Here is a 19,601-nt window from a genome sequence, read left to right as displayed (position 1 = left end):
TTCACCTGTCTCAGAGCCATGGATCAGTGGATGACCTGGAGCCATCTCAAATTGAATGCTTTAAAAACTGAAATACTCACATGTGGCGATTGGAAACATTACAACCCGCTTGCCGCATGGCCTGATGAACTGGGATCACTGTCTAAAGTATCAAAGGAAGGAAGAAACCTCGGAATGACCATGGAATTCAAGCTGTCGATGAATGCCCAAGTGGATAAACTAGCAAGATCAAGCTTTGCTACTATAAAAACGCTGCGACAAAGTTTCCCTCATTTGGGATTTCCACACAAGGTCCAAGCTACCATCTCCCTTGTTCTGTTTAAACTCGATTACGCCAATAGCCTCTACCACGGATCACCTTTAACGACCATGAAAAGACTACAACAGATTCAGAACTCGGCTGCCAGACTACTTTTGCATATCAAACTGCGAGACCACAGCTCCCCTGCCTTGAAAGTCCTGCATTGGTGATCGGTTTCCAGAAGATCCACGTTCAAGCTGCTTTGTATTACCCACGAAGCAATACATGGAATGGGACCACTCTTCATCAGGAATAAAATCACCAAACACATTTAACAAAGGAACCTCCGCTCTAAAGGAGCATCTCACCTCAAAATACCACCATACAAGAAAAAAAAACATGGGTGGCACATCCTTCTCTGTTCAACCGGCCAAACTATGGAACTCTTTACCCCACAACATAAGGTCCACCGACAACCACCTTATCTTCAGAAAACTACTCAAGATTTGGCTCTTCCCCACATAAGCACCATACGCAAACCGAAATTTACAGCATATCCCTCTGTATACAAGCATTTGTTTTCACTATAGATATGTACCTATCTTTGTGAATTACTTCGCATAAACATGTAAAATAATTATGTTGTTGATAGAAAAAATAATAATAATATTAAATAAATAAAAATCATTTACATGTACATACTTCCATTGTGCATCTATGTACCTTCCATGTACTTGGATCTGTGTGTCTGTTACTTTTCTCCTGAAAAAGCATATCCGATGCTCTACCCTATTTCTCATCCTGTGCCTCTATCAATATCTTTAATCTACATATACTTACCCCCTTAATGTATCTATATACTTTCAATGTATTTATGGATCTATATATTTATAATTTTCTTATAATTTAGCATTTCCAATGCACTACCCTATTTCTCGGCTTATACTTCGCTCAATATATCTTCTAGCCCAACCTTCTGACTCATCTCAAACTTCTTCTACTACTCCTTCCAATGCACTACCTTATCTCTCATCCTATACATCTATCGATATATCCTCTACATCTACTCTCTTATTTATCCCAAACCCCATACCACTACTATGATTGCCAAAATAACTCTTTCTAGACTCTCTCCTATTCTACCCCTCCTTGCTTCATCTGACACCTCTTTTACTATACCGATCCCCTAAAACAAATCTTTCTAAACTCTTCCCTCTGAGTCCTCCCCTCCAAAACTACTTTTTACTCATCCAAAAGCCTCCTCCTACTGCTAACACCTAAAAAAAACAAAAAAAACCTTCACTCTTTTATACCTCCACTATCCTTTTCAATCGAAATTAACAGACAACATGTTCATTTCTCAAATTCCATATCAAACTATACTAATATATTACCCAAATAACTGAATAACATATCCACTACTCAAATTACTTCATATTTTTTACTATACCAATTTTCGACAGTTATCCTTTATGGGTTCCGGAGTGGCGTGCTACTCGCCAGAAAAGCGCTTCAACACCCAGCAGGGGCAACAAGTGCTATATGAATGCAAATCTTTCTTCCCCTTTTATCCCTCCGCTATCCTTCTCACTTCAAGTAACTGACTAATATCCACCACTGAAATTACTTCATATTTCACCATATTCATTCACCACTAATCCTTTGTAGGCTTCCTGAATAGCGTGCGTCAACAAGCGCTATATAAATACAAACCTGTGTCCTCCTCTATCCTTCTGCTATCATTCCAAATCCAAATACCTGACTAACCTATCCACCACTTAAAATGTACTTGCATGTTTCACTATACTAATTCAACACTAATCCTCTATGAGTCCCGGAGTAGCGTGCTACTCGCCGAAAAAGCGCTTTGACGCCTTGTCAGGGGTAGCAAGCGCTATATAAATGCAATTACAATACAATACAATATGCACAGTAACTGAGGTGCATTGGTGCTCCATAAATTGTTGTCCTCACTGTGTTGTTTTTACACCAACTGCAATTATTCACTTGAAAGTAGTAATTTAACACCAAATGCCATTCATGCTCTCAATTATGTTTATGCTCCTAAAAGTGTTTCTACACTTCTGCTGATGTTGCACTAAGGATGATTTTGCACCTTAATGTGATTCTTCATCTAAATGGGACCTTGCTTTTAAATATGGTACCATGAGGATGCTTACTTTATACTTAAAGCAATTTTGCACCTCAAGTTGATTCTACTTATACATTGAATTTTAAAGCTAAATGTGATTTATGCTTCTCTCATGTTAATATTGCAAAAATGGCGGTCTTTGCTACTTAATGTGTTTTGCCACCTACAAATTTGGTGACATATCTATTGAATTTGTTCGAATGGGAAATGTGCACCTAAGTCTGATTTTGTAGCTGCATGTCTTTTTGCTCCTAAATGTATTTCCATATTCTTGCTGATTTTTCACCAAGGGTGGAACGTATTTCCACATTCTTGTTGATTTTTCACCAAAGTGATTTTGCATCTAAACGTAGTTTTGCCCCTCAATGTGAATAACGTGTTCTATTATTTACGGCACTTTGCTGTAATTATTAGCCAATTAATATATAGTGCACATTGTTACTGTATGAGCAAACATGCTGTGTGGGGGTTGTAGCTTTTCAATGTAACTTTTACTTCAAGAGTTAGGTAGTGCTTGCTGTGCCAAGACATGGCCAAAGCATCATTCACTGTATTCCAAAGGTGAGCACAGTTCTGCACTGCTTGAAGTGAGATAGGACACATGGCATTATTTCATACAGAACACATATCCTCACACCCAGCATCCCTTTTACCCTGCACAGCACCCCTTCATGCACATGCACAACAGGCACATCTTCTTTCGCACACGTGCACACACATACACACTAATGCAGCACATGCAAACGAAAGTAATGGGACTAATTGCACTATGTAATTTACAATGTTATATACATTTATTTCAAAGGAAGTAATGAGTCATCCCGATCACACCTCAATTATAAATGCAATTAGGTCTATTTTCAGTTCTACGCATTTACCGATGGCACACGCTCTCTAGTCACCTATCTTATCTTATCTTATCTTATTCGGAATTTGTTAAGCGCACGGTCACCCAGAGGTTTCATGGCGCTGAGAGACAGAAGGTGACTGATGAGGAATATGTTTGTTCATCTCATTACTGCGTTTCATTTTGGTTCCTTTTATGTTAAATCTAAATTTGAAAATCTGCGTGTGTTTTAATACAATTTTGTGGGTTAAGCACTGTGGGCATAATTCGCAAAGACGTGTGTTAATCTAAACCTAGAGATGTAATTTGTCACATAGGCATACATTTACACATTTCTGAAGTTCACAAAGGTTTCCAATCGAATGCCTGACTTCCATGTATACTCACAGAAGGTTCTTGTGAATCCCCACTTCCTCATATGCATAGAGAGCCATTTCTGCTAGCATATTAACATACTCGCATATTTGTAAATGTTTTCCACCAGTGCAGATTTACGTGTTACTCTCAAATACTACAAACACCAACCTGTGACGGTCCACCTGGAAAACGACAAATACTATTAGCTCAGACTTGGCACTATTAAAACTCCCTACAGTTTTTTCTCCAGGGATCCTCCCTTCTAGAAAGGTATGTAGGCTTTTGCTCCTTGCTTTCCGAGGGCTCGAATACTCCTTACAGGAAAGTACTTGTTATTTTAGATTACTTTAACCGGAAATGTGAGTTACACATCGCCCTGTTTGAAAATTAGAAGGTCATGATCAAATCCTTGAATAGCAACCTCTGTATCTTCACTGATTGTTTTATACCCTGAATATGTTCAAAGCATCTAATATTGCTATAAACGTAAACACTGATTTCATCACCGTCACCTTTAGTGAGTATAACACTGTAAATGTGTGTTTGTATTTATATAGCGCAATTCTACCCTGAGGTCTCGTAGCGCTGTGGAACCCTTCCTGGCTTTCCTGTGAAATGTCCATTCCTGGGCACAACCAAGGTGAAGCCAGGCATCCAAGCGCTGCTGGGGCCGTTGCGGAGATTAAGCAAGCTATTGCCCAGAGTCACAGAGTGGGACCCATGAATAGACTAGGCAACGAGGCGAGAATTATCAGGTCCGGGGAGATTGAGTCCAAGAGCCGCAGAGGCGGGGATTGAACCCTGGTCCCGGGCCAGACCTCTGCATCAGGGTCTGCTGCTCTAACCATTGAGCCACGCTCCTCATTCTCCACAGTTCCATCTCCCCGTTATCACCCAAACACTTCCTGAGAACAGCCTAGTTCCAGCATATTTGAAGGTGGTGATGACCCCAAATGGGATTATAAACTGGAATAAAGCTTCTCCTACATGGACACAGACTGAATAATTTCAACGACCAAAACCCTTCCCGGTGACCACCTTTGCTAAGCAATATAGCCTTCATCTGTCAACCAGCTTCTAAGATCAGTCAAGCTACATTAAAAACCACAAAACCACCAAAGGCCAAAAACCACAGAAGGACTTGACCACCCATAGTCAGGATTAATGTGAGAGATACTACTGACCTTATACTTAATTCGAGCTATTTACTACTCCTGGCCTGAGCACAAACATCGTCCACTTTCCATAATGAACTGCTTGCTATCAAACTGAAGCAGAATCAAAGACCACAAACTACATTCTACATAACTCCATGACACACCTTCCTCAACATAGATACTCCTCATGAGCACACCAACCACATTGTTTCTGAGCAGTCCTCCCTGCACATTATTTATTTCAGCCACCCTTGCTACATGTTTTTAAAAAACAATGTTTAATCTGCCTAAGTAACCTCAGAAGAAAAACATTCTCTCAACCGAATGACCCATCCCATAGGCATTACATTGTCTGCCCTCTCTAATGCAATGTCTGTTCTGACTTTATTCAAGACTTTGACCTTGGACTCACAAAAATCCTGGTTCTGCTTACCCTCCATTCCACTCTCTTATCACTAGGATACAATATTCTCCAACTCTACAGTACTGAAAAATTTGCAGAGATTTGCCTTAATCTACGAGTGGTCCATACATGATTACATCAACAAATTCCTCCTCATTCCAAAGTCTCAGTGGTGAAATTGCAAATATAACACCTAAACTGCTGGGTCACACATTTTAAATATCCCATCTGGTAGCAAAAAGAGTATAATGAATATTTTTCTTCTTTATAGAACTCTACGCAGGCATCACCACCAAACTCATGAAAAGAATGCAGACCATCCAGAATTCAGGCGCCCGACTGCTCCTCGACCTGCCCAAGAAAGCCCACATCACCCAGCATATGAAAGCCCTCCACTGCCTCCCGGTCCAGAATAGATTCCACTTCAAGCTCCTGACCCATGCCTACAAAGCCCTCCACAACCATGGACCCACCTTCATGAACCACCGCCTGCACTTTCACCATCCCCCCAAGAACCTCCACTCTGCACACCTCACCCTCGCACAGATTCCCCACATGCTCCAGTGTCGCACCGGAGGACGATCTCTCTCCCATCTCTCCGCCAAAGCGTGAAATACCTTCCCCTCTACTTTTACACCACACCCTCGCTGACCAACTTCAGGAAGGGATTCAAGACCTGTCTCTTCGCCTCAGACCTACAGCAAACACCTGGATTCCCTCTTGGGTGCCAAGCCGAGCTCTACAAACACGACCTGATTGATTGATTGATTGATTGATTGATCCGCTCTTCTCCTCTTGGGAACATATTCTCATGGGAGGTGTCTGCCCCACTAGGAAAAAGTCAAAGATGTGCATACTTCACTTTTCGAATTCTTAATACCAGGCTATAACCAACTTCAACACTGCATCTTCTCTACCCCCAAAAGAGGTCTATCCTGGACATGATTTTCATAAAGGAACACCGCATACAATACTCTAAGGCTTTCTAATTGGGTTTGATCTGACCAATTCTCCACTCTTTCAAAAAATCATAACCTTAACACATTCCCCTATGTAAAACCACAGGCGAGATGGGTAAAACCTAGAGACATTGACTACAAGCATAGGCAAAGCTAACATCTGGCTGAAACTTCTGATGGTTGCAAATAGAGGCACGTGCAAATGCACAAACGCTGTTTGTACTGAGTCTCTACACAGCGCTTCTTTTTCTGTGCCTGCTATGTTCAGGGCCGGCGGGCACCGGGCAATCCCCCGGTGCGCCGCACGGGTGGGGGACGGTTTTGGGCCCCTGAGGGCCGGTTTTGTTACAGGGCCGTTTTTTGCAGAATAGCTGCAAAATCCGCCTTTTACCAAAATTGGCCGAAAACCGGCCCGGGCAAAGAGCTCGGCCGCACCTCCAACCCCCCCGAGTGGAGAGGGGGGGAACGGGGGCAGCCAAGCACTTTGCCAGGGCCAGTTGTAGTTCCCTGTCCGACCCTGGGTATATTTCTACCTTGTTTTTCATTAATTAAACCAGACAACATTTTGGAGCAATTTACTAATTTATAGGTCAACACTGCAGCAACCACAATTGGTGTGCTGCATTGGGGCTAGACAGAGGCAGCAGGGCAGAATCATGTCTAGTAAAATATGGCAGTGCAGCTCTCTTCCCCATGCTCTTTCAGGCTGCCTAGCACTGTGTGTGGTTGTGTGTGTGTGGCTGTGTGTGTGTGTGTGTATGGCTGTGTGTGTGTGTGGTTGTGTGTGTGTGTGTGTGTGTGTGTGATGTCTTGCATTGGTTTTGTAAAAAAATGCTATGCTTAGACGAACTTTAACATTTTCCCACATTTTATATGTGCTGCAGAATGCAGCACAAATGCACTATGAGAAATGTGGAGAGAAAGAAAACACTTCTTGAAAGTGCCTGTCTCGTGTTGGTGGTATTACTTGATGCAAAGCCCTGCCTACCATTGATAGCACATACAGCTTTGTGACAAAAACAATGGGTGGTAACGTGGGAATGCCCATATACCACCTTGATGCAAAGCCGTGCAACGAGCTGTATGCTGTTACTTTTGGAAGTACTTTCCAGTGCAAAAATCATTTTTGTGCAGGAAAGTAAATGTTTTGTCAACATTGTGTGCCGCTTTACATCAATTTTTGAAAGTTTGCATCAGCACAAAGTGTGGATACATTTGCCCATTAGTGTCTAGCAAGCATTAGACCCAGCACCATTTATGCAGTGCTTAATTTGAGCAGGAGCTTTCAGGTGCCCAGCACCTGAACTTCTTTCACAGGGCAGGGGCTACAATTTCTGACCCTGCAGGTGGTGGTCTCAATATTAATTGTTCAAACTCAAAATAAAAAGAATAACATACATTGCATGGTTTCTGGCTGGTAAATGTTCATAGACAGGCCAGCATGCGCCTGTCCAGGCAGGCAAGATTGTGTATCACCAAGTTAATGATTACGTCATCTCGCCGATCACAAATCCAAGAAGTCATCGACAAACTATGTCTTGCATTCTATTCCCAGAGTCTGCTCCACCATGGCACTGCCTGAGCCTCCCATTGGATAATTGTAGCTGGGGGCTGGCTCAAGACGGAGTTGAGACAAAGAAGCTGCAAGAGCGCATTTGGAACTTAGGAGTGAGGGCTATTGAGGAAGAATAAACAAAAGTAAGTGTGGACTTTCCACTTGCCGTGTAGCCAGAGTAGCTTATCCTGCAGCCCTGCATTGCTGCTATCCTCAACATGCTTGATGCGCCTGTGGCCGGACACAACTTTTGCGTCACCTGTAGAATCTGTGCGCTGCACCCCAGCATGGTAATTGCTGAGCGTGCATGAGTCCGGTAGGCACCACAGCCATACTTACTGGCATTGGCAGCATTACGGCTGGGGACAATGCCTATGCTGTAGCAGGCAGGGTCACAGCAAGCTGAGCAGTGGATGCCAATGCCGGCGCCTTCCCTGGACCTACAAATTACAGGCACCACTAGTAGTGACATCAACTGCTGTGCTCGAGCAGCTACCTGTTCTGCAAATAACCCAGTTATACTGCACTGATTAATATATGCAAAAAATGAATTTTAATTTGGTGTACATTTTGTTTTTGCACTCGGTGTAGGTAAGAAAGTAAAACACATGCCATCTTCCTCTTCTTTAGGAAAGACAACAGGAAAACTCAGAGTTCAAAATAGCATGGACATGTACAGGCTGACGAGAGGGGTTACAGGCAGCAGCAGTGTTATAGATGAGAGAGAGAGCAGGAGTAAAAAGGAGAAAGAAACAACAGGAGAGGAGAGAGATAAGACAGAGATAAGTAGAAGAAAAGGAGAGTAAATCAGAGACAAAGAGAAAGCAGCCATGATGTGAAGAAGAGAGCATTAAGAAGAGAGAAGATAGAATGAAAGCATGTAGAGGACAGGACAGAGGAAAAAAAGCAGACAAATGATAAAACGGAGACACAGCTGATCACTGCTAGAAGGGTGATCGTAAAGAGCCAAGATCGGGGGGAGAGAGAGCAGAGCATGGATAAAAGTGAAGAGGAAAAAGGGCAGGGGTAGAATGAATAGAGGGCAAATCAGAAATGCAGGGAATAAGGTAACACACCAGGTGTGACAAAGATGATGGAAAACAATTATAGAGGTGAGAGGATAGACTCTTAGTGCAAAGTCTTAGGGGACAGACAACAGATCAAGGTTAGAAGATAGAGACTGAGGTAGTGAGAGTGTTGAAAGTGGGGCTCACCGGAGGAAGAAGTGAGCTGTAGCCTCCTTGGCAACATTTCAGCACCTGCACTTCATTTTTTACAAATTAAGCGCTCATCACAACCGATTGACACTTTCACTGAGGACGTGAACTTTTACTGGAATCACTGCACAATCTGCTTGAAAGACTATTCTTGATTTACGTAGTGCTGCTATGACGACGCCACGTTAGTGATGGGTTTCCTTCTTTTTTTAACATCACATGACAACACGACACAGATAAAGTTTACTTTGTGTAACACTATGAAAGAAATACGGTTTACTACACACAAATATAGACATTATTCAATACCTTTTGTAATATACCACCTTGATGCAATGCCGTGCAACGTCCTGTATTCTGTTACTTTTGGAAGTACTTTCCAGTGCAAAAAAATTTTTGTGCAGGAAAGTAAATGTTTTGTCAACATTGTGTGCCGCTTTACATCAATTTTTGAAAGTTTGCATCAGCACAAAGTGTGGATACATTTGACCATTGGTGCCTAGCAAGCAGTAGACTCAGCACCATTTATGCAGTGCTTAATTTGAGCAGGAGCTTTCAGGTGCTCAGCACCTGCACTTCTTTCACTGGGCCGTGGCAACAATTTCTGACCCTGCAGGTGGTGGTCTCAATATTAATTGTTCAAATTCAAAACAAAAAGAATAACATACATTGCATGGTTTCTGGCTGGTAAATGTTCATAGACAGGCCAGCATGCGCCTGTCCAGGCAGGCATGATTGTGTATCACCAAGTTAGTGATGATGTTATCTCGCCGATCACAAATCCAAGAAGTCATCGACAAACTATGTCTTGCCTTCTATTGCCAGAGTCTGCGGCACCATGGCACTGCCTGAGCCTCCCGTTGGATAATTGTAGCTGGGGGCTGGCTCAAGACGGAGTTGAGACAAAGAAGCTGCAAGCGCCGGGACACCCCGTTGGGGTAGCCCTGCGCTATATAAGATACACTAAATAAATAAATAAAATAAAATAAATAAAATGTTGGGTCCCATTGTGTTGTTAACCAGTCCTCCATACATTAACGCTGTATCTTTATGTATGGGAGCTTTATTTTATCTCAACAAAACGCAGTTTGGCATTACATATGGCACATCGAACAGGAGTGTTTTGTTGCATTTAAAAATGTATGTGCCATCCGACTCAAGCAACGCCGCCTCACAGCTGAAGGCTTGCATGCATGCCAACTCATTAATGGCTTGTGTGTTCAGTCATTGCGCGGCTGTCATTCACCAGGAGCTCGTGCCCTCATTGACATGACGTTCAGCTGCCAAGACACACGCCGCAGCCTGTCTCACACATAATACCTGCATATCTGCGCAGGAAACTCGCTCTGCACATGTTGTGCAGTCGTGGTGTTTCGAATACACTGATGCCGTTTTCGATGGGGATGAGTTTCCCTCAATAAAAGTTTTCTTTCATCAAGTTTCCAGGTTTCCCCTCTTTTTGAAGTAGCTGCTGTTGCATTTATTTCACGTTGATATGAACAATTATTCCAGTTGCTTAATATGAATTTAAAACCCCCTAACATGACAATTTGAAGCTCCTGTTAAACACGTGACAGCAGAACCTGCAAATTGTTTTTGCTCGAGGCAAGTGGAGTCACAGAGAGCAACTGCGAGTCCTCCGAATATACTCGTGTGTTAATCTGAAATGCACACTCGTGAATACTCTAATTCACAGTTGTGAACATCTGCGCAACCAGAGCCGTGCCTGGAGGGACGAGGAGCGCCAATAACAGTAACTTAGGCATGGAAACTGCAGGCAATTGTTCAGGGTTGGCCTTTACCAGGGCCTGCTTTAGTGCTGGTGGTGCCCAGTTCAGCAATCTTTTCTGGTACCCTCCCCAGTGTCGTAACAAAACGTGAGGGGGACCCCCTGCAAGATATGCCTAAGGGGACCCTCACAAGCACATAGGTAGGGGCTGAGGGGGCCCTCTCCAGTATGGGTAAGCCAGCGGGGTGGGGTGGGGGGCGCACGGCATGGGCTGCGAGGGCCTTTGTTATTTATTTTATTTAATGCGATTTTATACAGCGCAAACTTTACCCGAAGGTGTCAGAGAGCTTTACATAAGAACCAGTTTCAATACATAAGGACTTAGGATTACGTGCGTTACATAAAAGATACAAACAGAAAAAAATGCAAATGTACAAGTTGTAAAGTCACACAAGGAAGAGAGTCACTCAAGGAAGCGATACAAATGGATAGACTCTAAGCGTCACATAGGAATGGTACAGAGTGCAATGGTCTACAGCATATACTAGTGATTAGAGTTGTCTCTATATACATATATATACAAATAGTAGAATTGGGTGGGAGTAGGGAGGGTGGGAGGGATACTGGGGAATGGAAAAAAGGCAAATCAGAAACATTTGAGGATCGTCAAGGGGGAAACGAGGGAGAAGGGTAAAGGCAGAGGGAACGAACAAGATGGTGGGCCAGGGTCAGAGCGGCCGAGAGCAGCAGCAAAATGGTGGCCAGGACAAAAGAAAAGAAAGTAAAGAAGTCCATGAATAAGGGAGCAGAGCAGAGGGGGGAAGCCACAGGAGCAAGAAGGGAAAGGGATTGGGGGACCACCGAAACCAAAATGAGTCAATTAGATGGCAAACGCTCAGGGGCCACTGGGCAGCAGAGTCGCTGAGGATGTTCAAAGGCACAGTCTCTGGGTCGCAAGGGCAGCAGCGCCCCTCAGGCTGCACGCCAAATGTCTGTGGAAGTCTGCGTGGGTGGCAGAGACGCAGTCCAGGACGGCGCGCCCCCCCAGGTTAAGACAGCAAAGAAAAGCCCGGGGGTGTCACGCTGTAGTGTCGAGATTCTCCCCGAAACTGTACCTGGTGATACAGAAAGGCAACAGCAGCGGAGTGGCTGTAAGATGAAGCGTTCTCATATCGCCTCATGGTTATTTGGCATCCCTGTGCTGAGGGCGAGATGGCTGGAAGTGAAAGTAGCAGAAGGTGGGCCTCAGGCGGTGTTAACGTCCGGCTGTGGCGGGACCTCAGGGTCCGGGCTCCATGGAGGGAGCCCCGCGCTCCTCTGCACCAGATGCGCCTTAGCGCCGACCACAAGGCTCTCATGGCGGCAGCCGCATCCCCGTCCCGCGTCCCCGTCCAAGGCTGCGCCTTCATGGGCCCGTAGTGGTTGCTGCTGCAGGTGTCGCTGCTCGGTGTGCGCAGACTTGGCTTCACTGGAAGCGGCGAGGCATTCCCCAGGCTCCCCGATCCCTTCACCGGCAACCGAGGATCCTCGCCACTCGTGGGGTGGGGTGGTGGGCGCCATCTTGGCGAGCACCGGGGTCCGTCCGCAACTCTCCCGATCGCAGGGACAGTTCAGTAGCCTCTGAAAAATGCCTAGTTTGTGCCCCACATGTTCAGCCCGCCGATGGTGTGCTTCCTGGCAGTTGAAACGCTGGTCGGCTGCAGCTGGAGGCTCAGGTGAGCAGTACGGACCGGGAGCCGAAATGAGCCACGTCCATCCGGACGTGCCCCCTCCCCCCACGTACCCCTGTGACTTCCTCCTCCGTTTCCCTCACATTCACCAGGCAAACGTGCCAGTATTTCTCCATATACCCTCTCACACATACATTTCATTTTTTTAAAGAGCTGGTAAAGGCTGGCTTTACTAATCCATTCAGCTGTGCACACAAAATACAGATATGCTCTTTGCAGCAGGCATATTAACCCTCTGCGGTACTTTATGGGGAGTCAAAATTGCCTCTGGACAAAACTCTGATCTCTCTCTCTAGCTGCAACATTATTCATACGAGTTATCTTGACATTTTTATTGTTGCCTGAAAGCTGGTGGCACAAAGAACTCTACAGCAGGTTCTTTTAAATCACAAGTTAATACTAATCAAAGCGCCCCTCCAGAGGTCAGTTCCCACACCCTCCAGGACGGCACCCTGTGCAGCCGCACCAGTCGCTCCTCCCTAAAGCCAGCCTGCCTTTACACTTCCATCCTCAATGTTTTGTTCTTTGCCTCCTCATGAGCTGAGGTCCCCTGCCTTCAGCAGTTCACTGAGACCGCTCCAGTGGGAGTGGCATACTTCTGGCTCCGCCTCTGTGTTGCGCACACTTCCAATGTCTACCTGCCTGCTGCACCAGAAGCAACAGGCAGGTTTTATTCGAGAATTTTCTATGATGACAAGCTGGATACTAGTCTTAAAACTGCAGTTCTGCAACAGTGCATGGTTTCAATATGGGCTCCTTAATTAGAATAATCTAACCGTGCAGCTTGTTTTCTCACAATGTGGTCAGGGTTTGATCTGACTCCTTTCCATTGGGAGTCCCTTTGTGTAAGCGTTTAAAAAAACCTGTATTTACTCACGCCCGGAATAGCAAAATCAATGTGGCTTTAAAAAGGCAAATAATGCCCAATGTCTTTTTTCTCATAAAAATTGATTGTAAATATTTTAAAATGATGACTTGAATACAACTTTGAGTACATTTGTAAGAAAATCTTTACTGTTTTGAGTGCCGACCTCTGGGCGGGTCCCACTTCACCACTAGAGATGCTGTTCTGGGGCTCCAAGTGGAGGGTGGATTTGGAAGGAGAAATGGATGCCAGGGTGAGGCTGGTAGGGGAACCATCTCTGTTGACATCTGCCATGGGCTGCCGCTACCACTGGGAATCTCTTGTGTCCCAAGTTCCCCACTCAAGGCCTGATTCAACAGTGTAACTATGAGTTAAAAGTAAGGTTACAACTGTGAAGGCTCCACAGTGGGGGCAGAGCACTCCACACATAAAAGATAGGACAGGCCTATCCTCTTATGTGTAGAGTTCTCCACCCTAGGAGGCTCCAAAGTCATACACCTACTATTAACTCGTAGTTTAAAAAAGTAAACTTCTCAAAAGTGTGTTTGCCTTTGCGAATCAGGCCGAGAGATGGTAAAGGTGGCATGTTACCCAGCATTAACTCAACGTCCTACTGTCCACGCCGGAATCTGAAGTGGCCAAAGCCTAAGCCAGTGAAAGGTTGGGGGGTACTGGCACAGCAGAAAGGGATCTGTACATTCTGTTGTCTGCACAGACCTTGGCAGAAAGACAGTGCCTTCACCCACCAGGATCATGATCAGGCTTCAGTGTCAAGCAGTCCACAGTGCCCCTTCCTGGTAGCTCCCCATTTGCCCTTTAGGAGAATGTAGATAATAATCCTGTAAATGCAGCTATATGTAGATGTTCCCAAACGGAAATGTATGTTGTGAAATAGATCTCAACAGAAGACTGACTGGACTTTGCTCTTGCCTAGGCTTGTTATGCAGAAGAATCAACACTGTGCTGAAGAGCTTTTACCAAGCCACCATAACATGCACAGCTGTCTGTCTGTTAATATCTCACTAACTTGAGTCGATCAAAATGCACTGGGTCAATAATTGCATTATAAATGATGTTTTTCTCTGTTGCAGACTAGTTCATTATGGCTAATTATTAAGCTGGAGATTTACCTCTTACTTTGTATTCTTTCTTTTGTTTAGAATCAAACACGAAAACATCGTCGCCTTGGAGGACATCTATGAGAGCCCCAACCACTTGTACCTGGTCATGCAGCTGTGAGTAGTTAATCAATGACATGTCTGTGTCAACACTGTCTCCCACACAGGCGGGGGGCTATGTGCAGGGCAGCATTCACCCATCTAAGCTCTCCTGTTGTGCTACAGCTTGCAAAGGTGGGAATGAGTGTGTACAGAACCAAGCACGGCAGAGGAGCTGGTGTTACTACAACACAACAGGGAAGCTCATCGTGGTTATGGGAGCAGAAAGGAGCAGGGAGACTTAGGACTGGAGTACAATCTTGGCCGACAGGGTTACTCCATCACAAAGAGGAGGGATATCCCTCCGCCAAGACCATAATCAGGCCCTTAGTCTTTTATTTCATTAGTGTGGTTCCGCATTGATTGGCAGCGGAAATGATCTTGATATGAAGCATTCTCGATGTCAAGTGGTAAATTATGTAATACTTGCAATGATATGGCTCTAAAAAGCCGTGTAGGTTGTGTCCCAACTTAACAATGTGGAATGAGTAGAGGTAGAGGGTGATTACCCACTATATCATCATCTCTCATCCTTCGATCCCCTTTCTTCTCGATGCTACAAAATGGTTGTTTGTCACTATATTGAGGTTACCAAAACTCGTATCCCCTACATCAGAGGGAAAGTATATATTTACTCATCTCAACACATCACAACCTCTTGCCTAGACCCACCGTGCAATGTAGTGGTTAGGCAAATGCAGTGGTTGCAATATTGTTGGCGCCTTCTAATTCATTGGACTTTCTACAGTTGAATTGTATGGTACAATAGACATTATTTTGATTGTGTTTGACACCATAGGGCACTGCTGGCTTTGTGACTGAGTGATTACACAATACTGTTACCTCTTAAAACAACAAAAGAAAATTATGTTCTTCTTGTTTGTACTTATTGCTTGTATTTATTCTATGGTCAAATGCAAATGCCAGTGTCCAGGCACCCACTTCCAGTCCTCTGCCTAATGCACACTGATTTGTTTTGTTCAGATCTAGTATTTTTCAAATTGTTATTGATCTTTCATTTAGAATAGGCAATGGACATAGTGCAGTACAATGCGACAAAGAAATACGACCAGTATGTGTCTGATGGCAATTACTTTTCATGGAATAAAGAAATAGTCCAAATTTAACACCTTGATCGCGGCGCGAATTCCGCCGCGGGGCTGGAGAATTAATGAGTGGCGGGGTTCGGATGGCCCCAGGCCGTCCTCCGCACACGCCCACTTTGACGTCAGAGAGCCGGGGGCTGTACGATGCATGGAACAGGTTAAGGGGCAAGGACTATTTTTGTTTACACCTGAATAGTCCCATTTTGTTATAAGTTTGTACTATCCTTTTGTAGGATGAGGAGAGAGTGTCCCATTCTGACCCCTTTGAGGAATGTAAGAATGTGCTCCTATGTCAAGAAGTAATATATATCAGGGATCCCCATGCAATGAGTAACATGAAATGACAAGGTGCAACAGCCCGCTGCAGTAATGATAACGAGCCAGCAGGGGCAATCTCTGTCATTCAATGAAAAATAGGGAAATTGTCTTTCCTGCAGCAAGGGCGTATAAGGGTTTAAAGAATTAGCTCAATCCTCAACTACACCTGCCTCCGGGCATCGTTGATTTGCCTATCAAGGGGATAACACTACTGTCCGAACCACTGTCCTAGAGATGGTAAAAAAGTGTCTGTGCCGTAGCAGTGTGCCACAGGAAAATAAAGTTCCCTCATCAAGGCTTGGCAAGGGAACAAACATCGAAGTTCCTCTCCACTAATACGAAAACCACACCACCTACTAAAACCGACTCGCACAGAGGACAGCGCACTCCGACTATTGGTTCAAAGAGAGTGACAACCTCTCGCATATCTAGCTCTCCGGAAGAGTTTAACCTAGGTTTAGAAAAAAGCAAAAGGCACTGATTCCCCAACTGGGAATAGGAGTGCTAATCCAGAGAAACGTGTATTAACCCGCTTCATGGCTGGAGATACAAGCATTGGCAAAGCCAATAGGCTTCACCTATGCAAAATATATTGGGTTTGTCAATGTTTTTTAAATGTTGCACAGCGGTACAAGCTGCTGTGTTACATAGGCTTCAGGTTAAAAAAAAGAAGCGCTATGATGTGGCCAGACGGCATCATGGCATTTTTTTAAACTTTAAGCTATACATGCACGAACAAGTTAAAATTCTTATTTTCCCTATACTTAATATGCAGCTTATATTCTTGACAAAATGCCCATTGCAGGTACCAGCGTGTCAAAGTGTATCTAGCTGCAACATTGAGCACGGAGAGGCTGTGGGGTTAGGCCCAGTGATGCTGACTTTGGAGCTGGGGAACTAGGTTTGAGTCTTGGCGCCAGCTCAACATCCTGTGATTTTAGGCAAATCAGGTAATATCCCCGGGCCCGTAAAATTAATGTGTCCTCGTGTAATGTAACTGGCACTCATGAAAAGCACCTCAAGCCCTTCCAGTCGACTTCGAGCTGTGATGGAGGTAAGAGGGAGACAAATAGTGACAGTGTGGGGAAGGGGCATGCAGTGACAGGAGTGAGGTGGTGGGAGGGACAGTTCAGGAACGAATGGGGAAGGGACAAGTGGGAAAGGGGCATGCAGCAATGGAAGGGAGGTGGTGGTAGGGGCGGGCAAGCAACAAACAGAATGCAGACTCTGGAAAGGCAAAGAAACAAATAAATAAATAAATACATTAAATATGTTACAATTGCGTGGCCAGTGGGAGTCACGTCTGACATGGTGGACGCGTGAGCTTGGAGCTCAGCACCCACTTAAATACATCCTGCGGCAATCCATCCTGAATCTGGGTCTTCTCACCTACTGCACCCACTATGGTGGAGAGTGACTGACGTCGGACATTTTGGGTAGCTATCCCCCCATTGAAGAGACTGGTGCCCGGTCGAGGCCCGTGATCTGACTGACAGCGTGGTGGCCTGCAGGGATGGGCTGGACCCCAAGCCCTGTACTACTTGAGCTAGGCCAGGTAGGTCAGCCCTGGTGCAATGGCCTTCTTACCCTGCCCTGCATGAGCTGACCTGTTGGCGGTACTGTGCAAGTGGCCCGAGGCGATCCGTGATAGCAGCAGCCCTCGGTGCATTGCACCTCCTGAGCTTCTGTGGCGTGCCGCGGTTGCCTAAACAGACATACACGCAGGGTAACGCCCTCCTGAATTGCACAGAGGCCAGCTTGCCTCCTGACTGCAGTGGTGGTCATGATGTTGGTGGGCTAAAGGAGATCCTGAGTGGTCTGTTCCCCTCCCCGTGAGCTTTGACAGCCATCTGCCTGAGACCTGCAGGCAGGGATGCTGGTAGCACCGGGCCCTGACCATGATTAAGGGGAAGTTGTCGGGCGTGATGGCGGCCTCCGGTCTCTGGGACTGTGCAGTGAGACTACCACTAGGAGAGCAAGGGCGACTTATGGGGTCCATCTGCGGAGCGGCCGGCTTGCTGCTGATGTGCCAACCCAGCGTGGGATACTGTAGTGACCTGGTTGGTGCTGGTGTGCCATGAGAGGGGGTTGCAGTGGCCCATCTTTTCCACTGGCGGACTCAGGCAGAGGGAGCCTGCTACCTCATCGTAATCACCCTGCGCATTGGATGTTCAGGTGAACCCCCCTCCCCTTCATCCTAGCAGTAACTCTGTATATATGAGGGCCCTGCCGGCACCACTAGCCCTGCTTATTAATTCTCCTGGGGCTCTCAGAACCATGATGTACTGAGAGCCCCTTGCTATGTCTGGAGTTCTTCCGGCTGTGACTGGCATGGCATAGCTCCCTCAAGGCTCCCAACTGTTGAGGGGCATGTAAAGAGTGACCTTGCACCATGCCATCCTGGTGCTGAAAACGATCTGCCAGCTATAAATAAACATGGGGGTTACCTTCTTCGCCCCTCCCTGCCCTCTTTTCCTATTAGACTTTTCCCCCTGGTGCATACTGTGGCTCCCTCAGTCTGTCCGGCCCTGGGATTCCACTAGCAATTCGGAGGGGAGCTGGAGCGTAATATGGACTAACACAGTGCTCGCTGGTCCAGCGTTTGTGATCTCTGTCTTGCTAGGCATTGGGCCACCACCTGCTGGGGACTGTTTTTTCCACTGTGGAGCCATGTTTGGAGCATGGTAAGGCCGTCACATTGCGAAGAGCTGACACTGGCACGTGCCATGGCTGTCGCAAGGATTCGCTGAGGAGTGTGGTGGGGTGGCTAGATGCTGCAAGCCGTTGCAGACAACTGAGGAGTCCCAAGGAAGCACCCATACCTGTAGGGCTGGAGGGCAGAGATACACAAAGCAGGGTCTTGCATAGAGTGCGAGGGAAGTGTTGCATGCTGGGAGTAATGTCGGGCATGGCCATCGGCCAGCTGAAGGCTAAAGGACAGGGCTCACACCAGTGACTGCAGGCTTTATAGCCGGATTTGTCAGAAACAAAGAGGCCCTCTGACCCACCCTCTCAGACACTGCAACATACACTGGATAAAATACTGGAGGCCATATAGGACTTAAAGACCACCCTCCAGAGGGAGATCGGCATGGTTTTGGTTGAATTGGGCCTGCTCCATGCTGACTAAATTGGCTGACAGAGTCAAAGACTCTGAAACTTCCTTAGTGGACCCACAGCCATCACACTAAGCCATGAAAATGCAGCATACGCACCAAATGGACCATGTGTGCTGGCTGGAATACCGAGCTGAAGATGCTGAGGGATGCAACTGGCACAACAATGTGTGTGTAGTGGGCCTCCCTGAAGACACAGAGGGGTCAGACATAGTGGCCTTTCTGGAATCATAGATGCACTCAGAAGTGGCTCTGACTCACTCATGCTGTCTCTTGCCCTAGAAAAAGCAGACAGGGTACTTGCACAGCCATTGGCTCTTGGGAGCCCACCAAGGCCTGTGGTTGCCAAACTCCTGCACTACAAAGATAGGAACTCGTTGCTGCAGCGTGCGAGGGAGGTAGGCCCATTTCAAGTGGGGAATGGCCAAGTGTCTATGTTCCCAGACTTTACTGCAACTGTTCAGGCCATGCGAGCCTCATCCTGGAAGTGAAGGGGGTGCCTTGCAATGAGGGGATCCCCTACTCCTTCATCTTCCCAGCCAAGCGGTAGCTCATGCTGGATGGTGACGTCCACTTTTGTCAAGACTTTGTCTTGGCTAGAGACCTACTGGGTTGACCAGCCACGGGACAGT

At 46.0% G+C, this 19,601-nt stretch overlaps 1 protein-coding gene across 1 annotated transcript in view; it reads left to right on the top strand.

Moving 5' to 3' along the window:
- The window catches only part of CAMK1D (calcium/calmodulin dependent protein kinase ID), a 1,555,766-nt gene that overhangs the window by 718,567 nt on the left and 817,598 nt on the right, over nt 1-19,601 (top strand). The window contains exon 3 of the mRNA XM_086919868.1: nt 14,373-14,447. Coding sequence (XP_086775994.1) covers nt 14,373-14,447 — 75 coding nt within the window. The remainder of the gene's footprint in view (nt 1-14,372; nt 14,448-19,601) is intronic.

Source organism: Lissotriton vulgaris, chromosome 1_1 (assembly GCF_964263255.1).
Source record: "Lissotriton vulgaris chromosome 1_1, aLisVul1.2, whole genome shotgun sequence".
NCBI classification, from domain to species: Eukaryota; Metazoa; Chordata; class Amphibia; order Caudata; family Salamandridae; genus Lissotriton; species Lissotriton vulgaris.
Note: the sequence above shows the minus strand (reverse complement) of the source record. Positions and strands in the feature narration are given on the sequence as shown.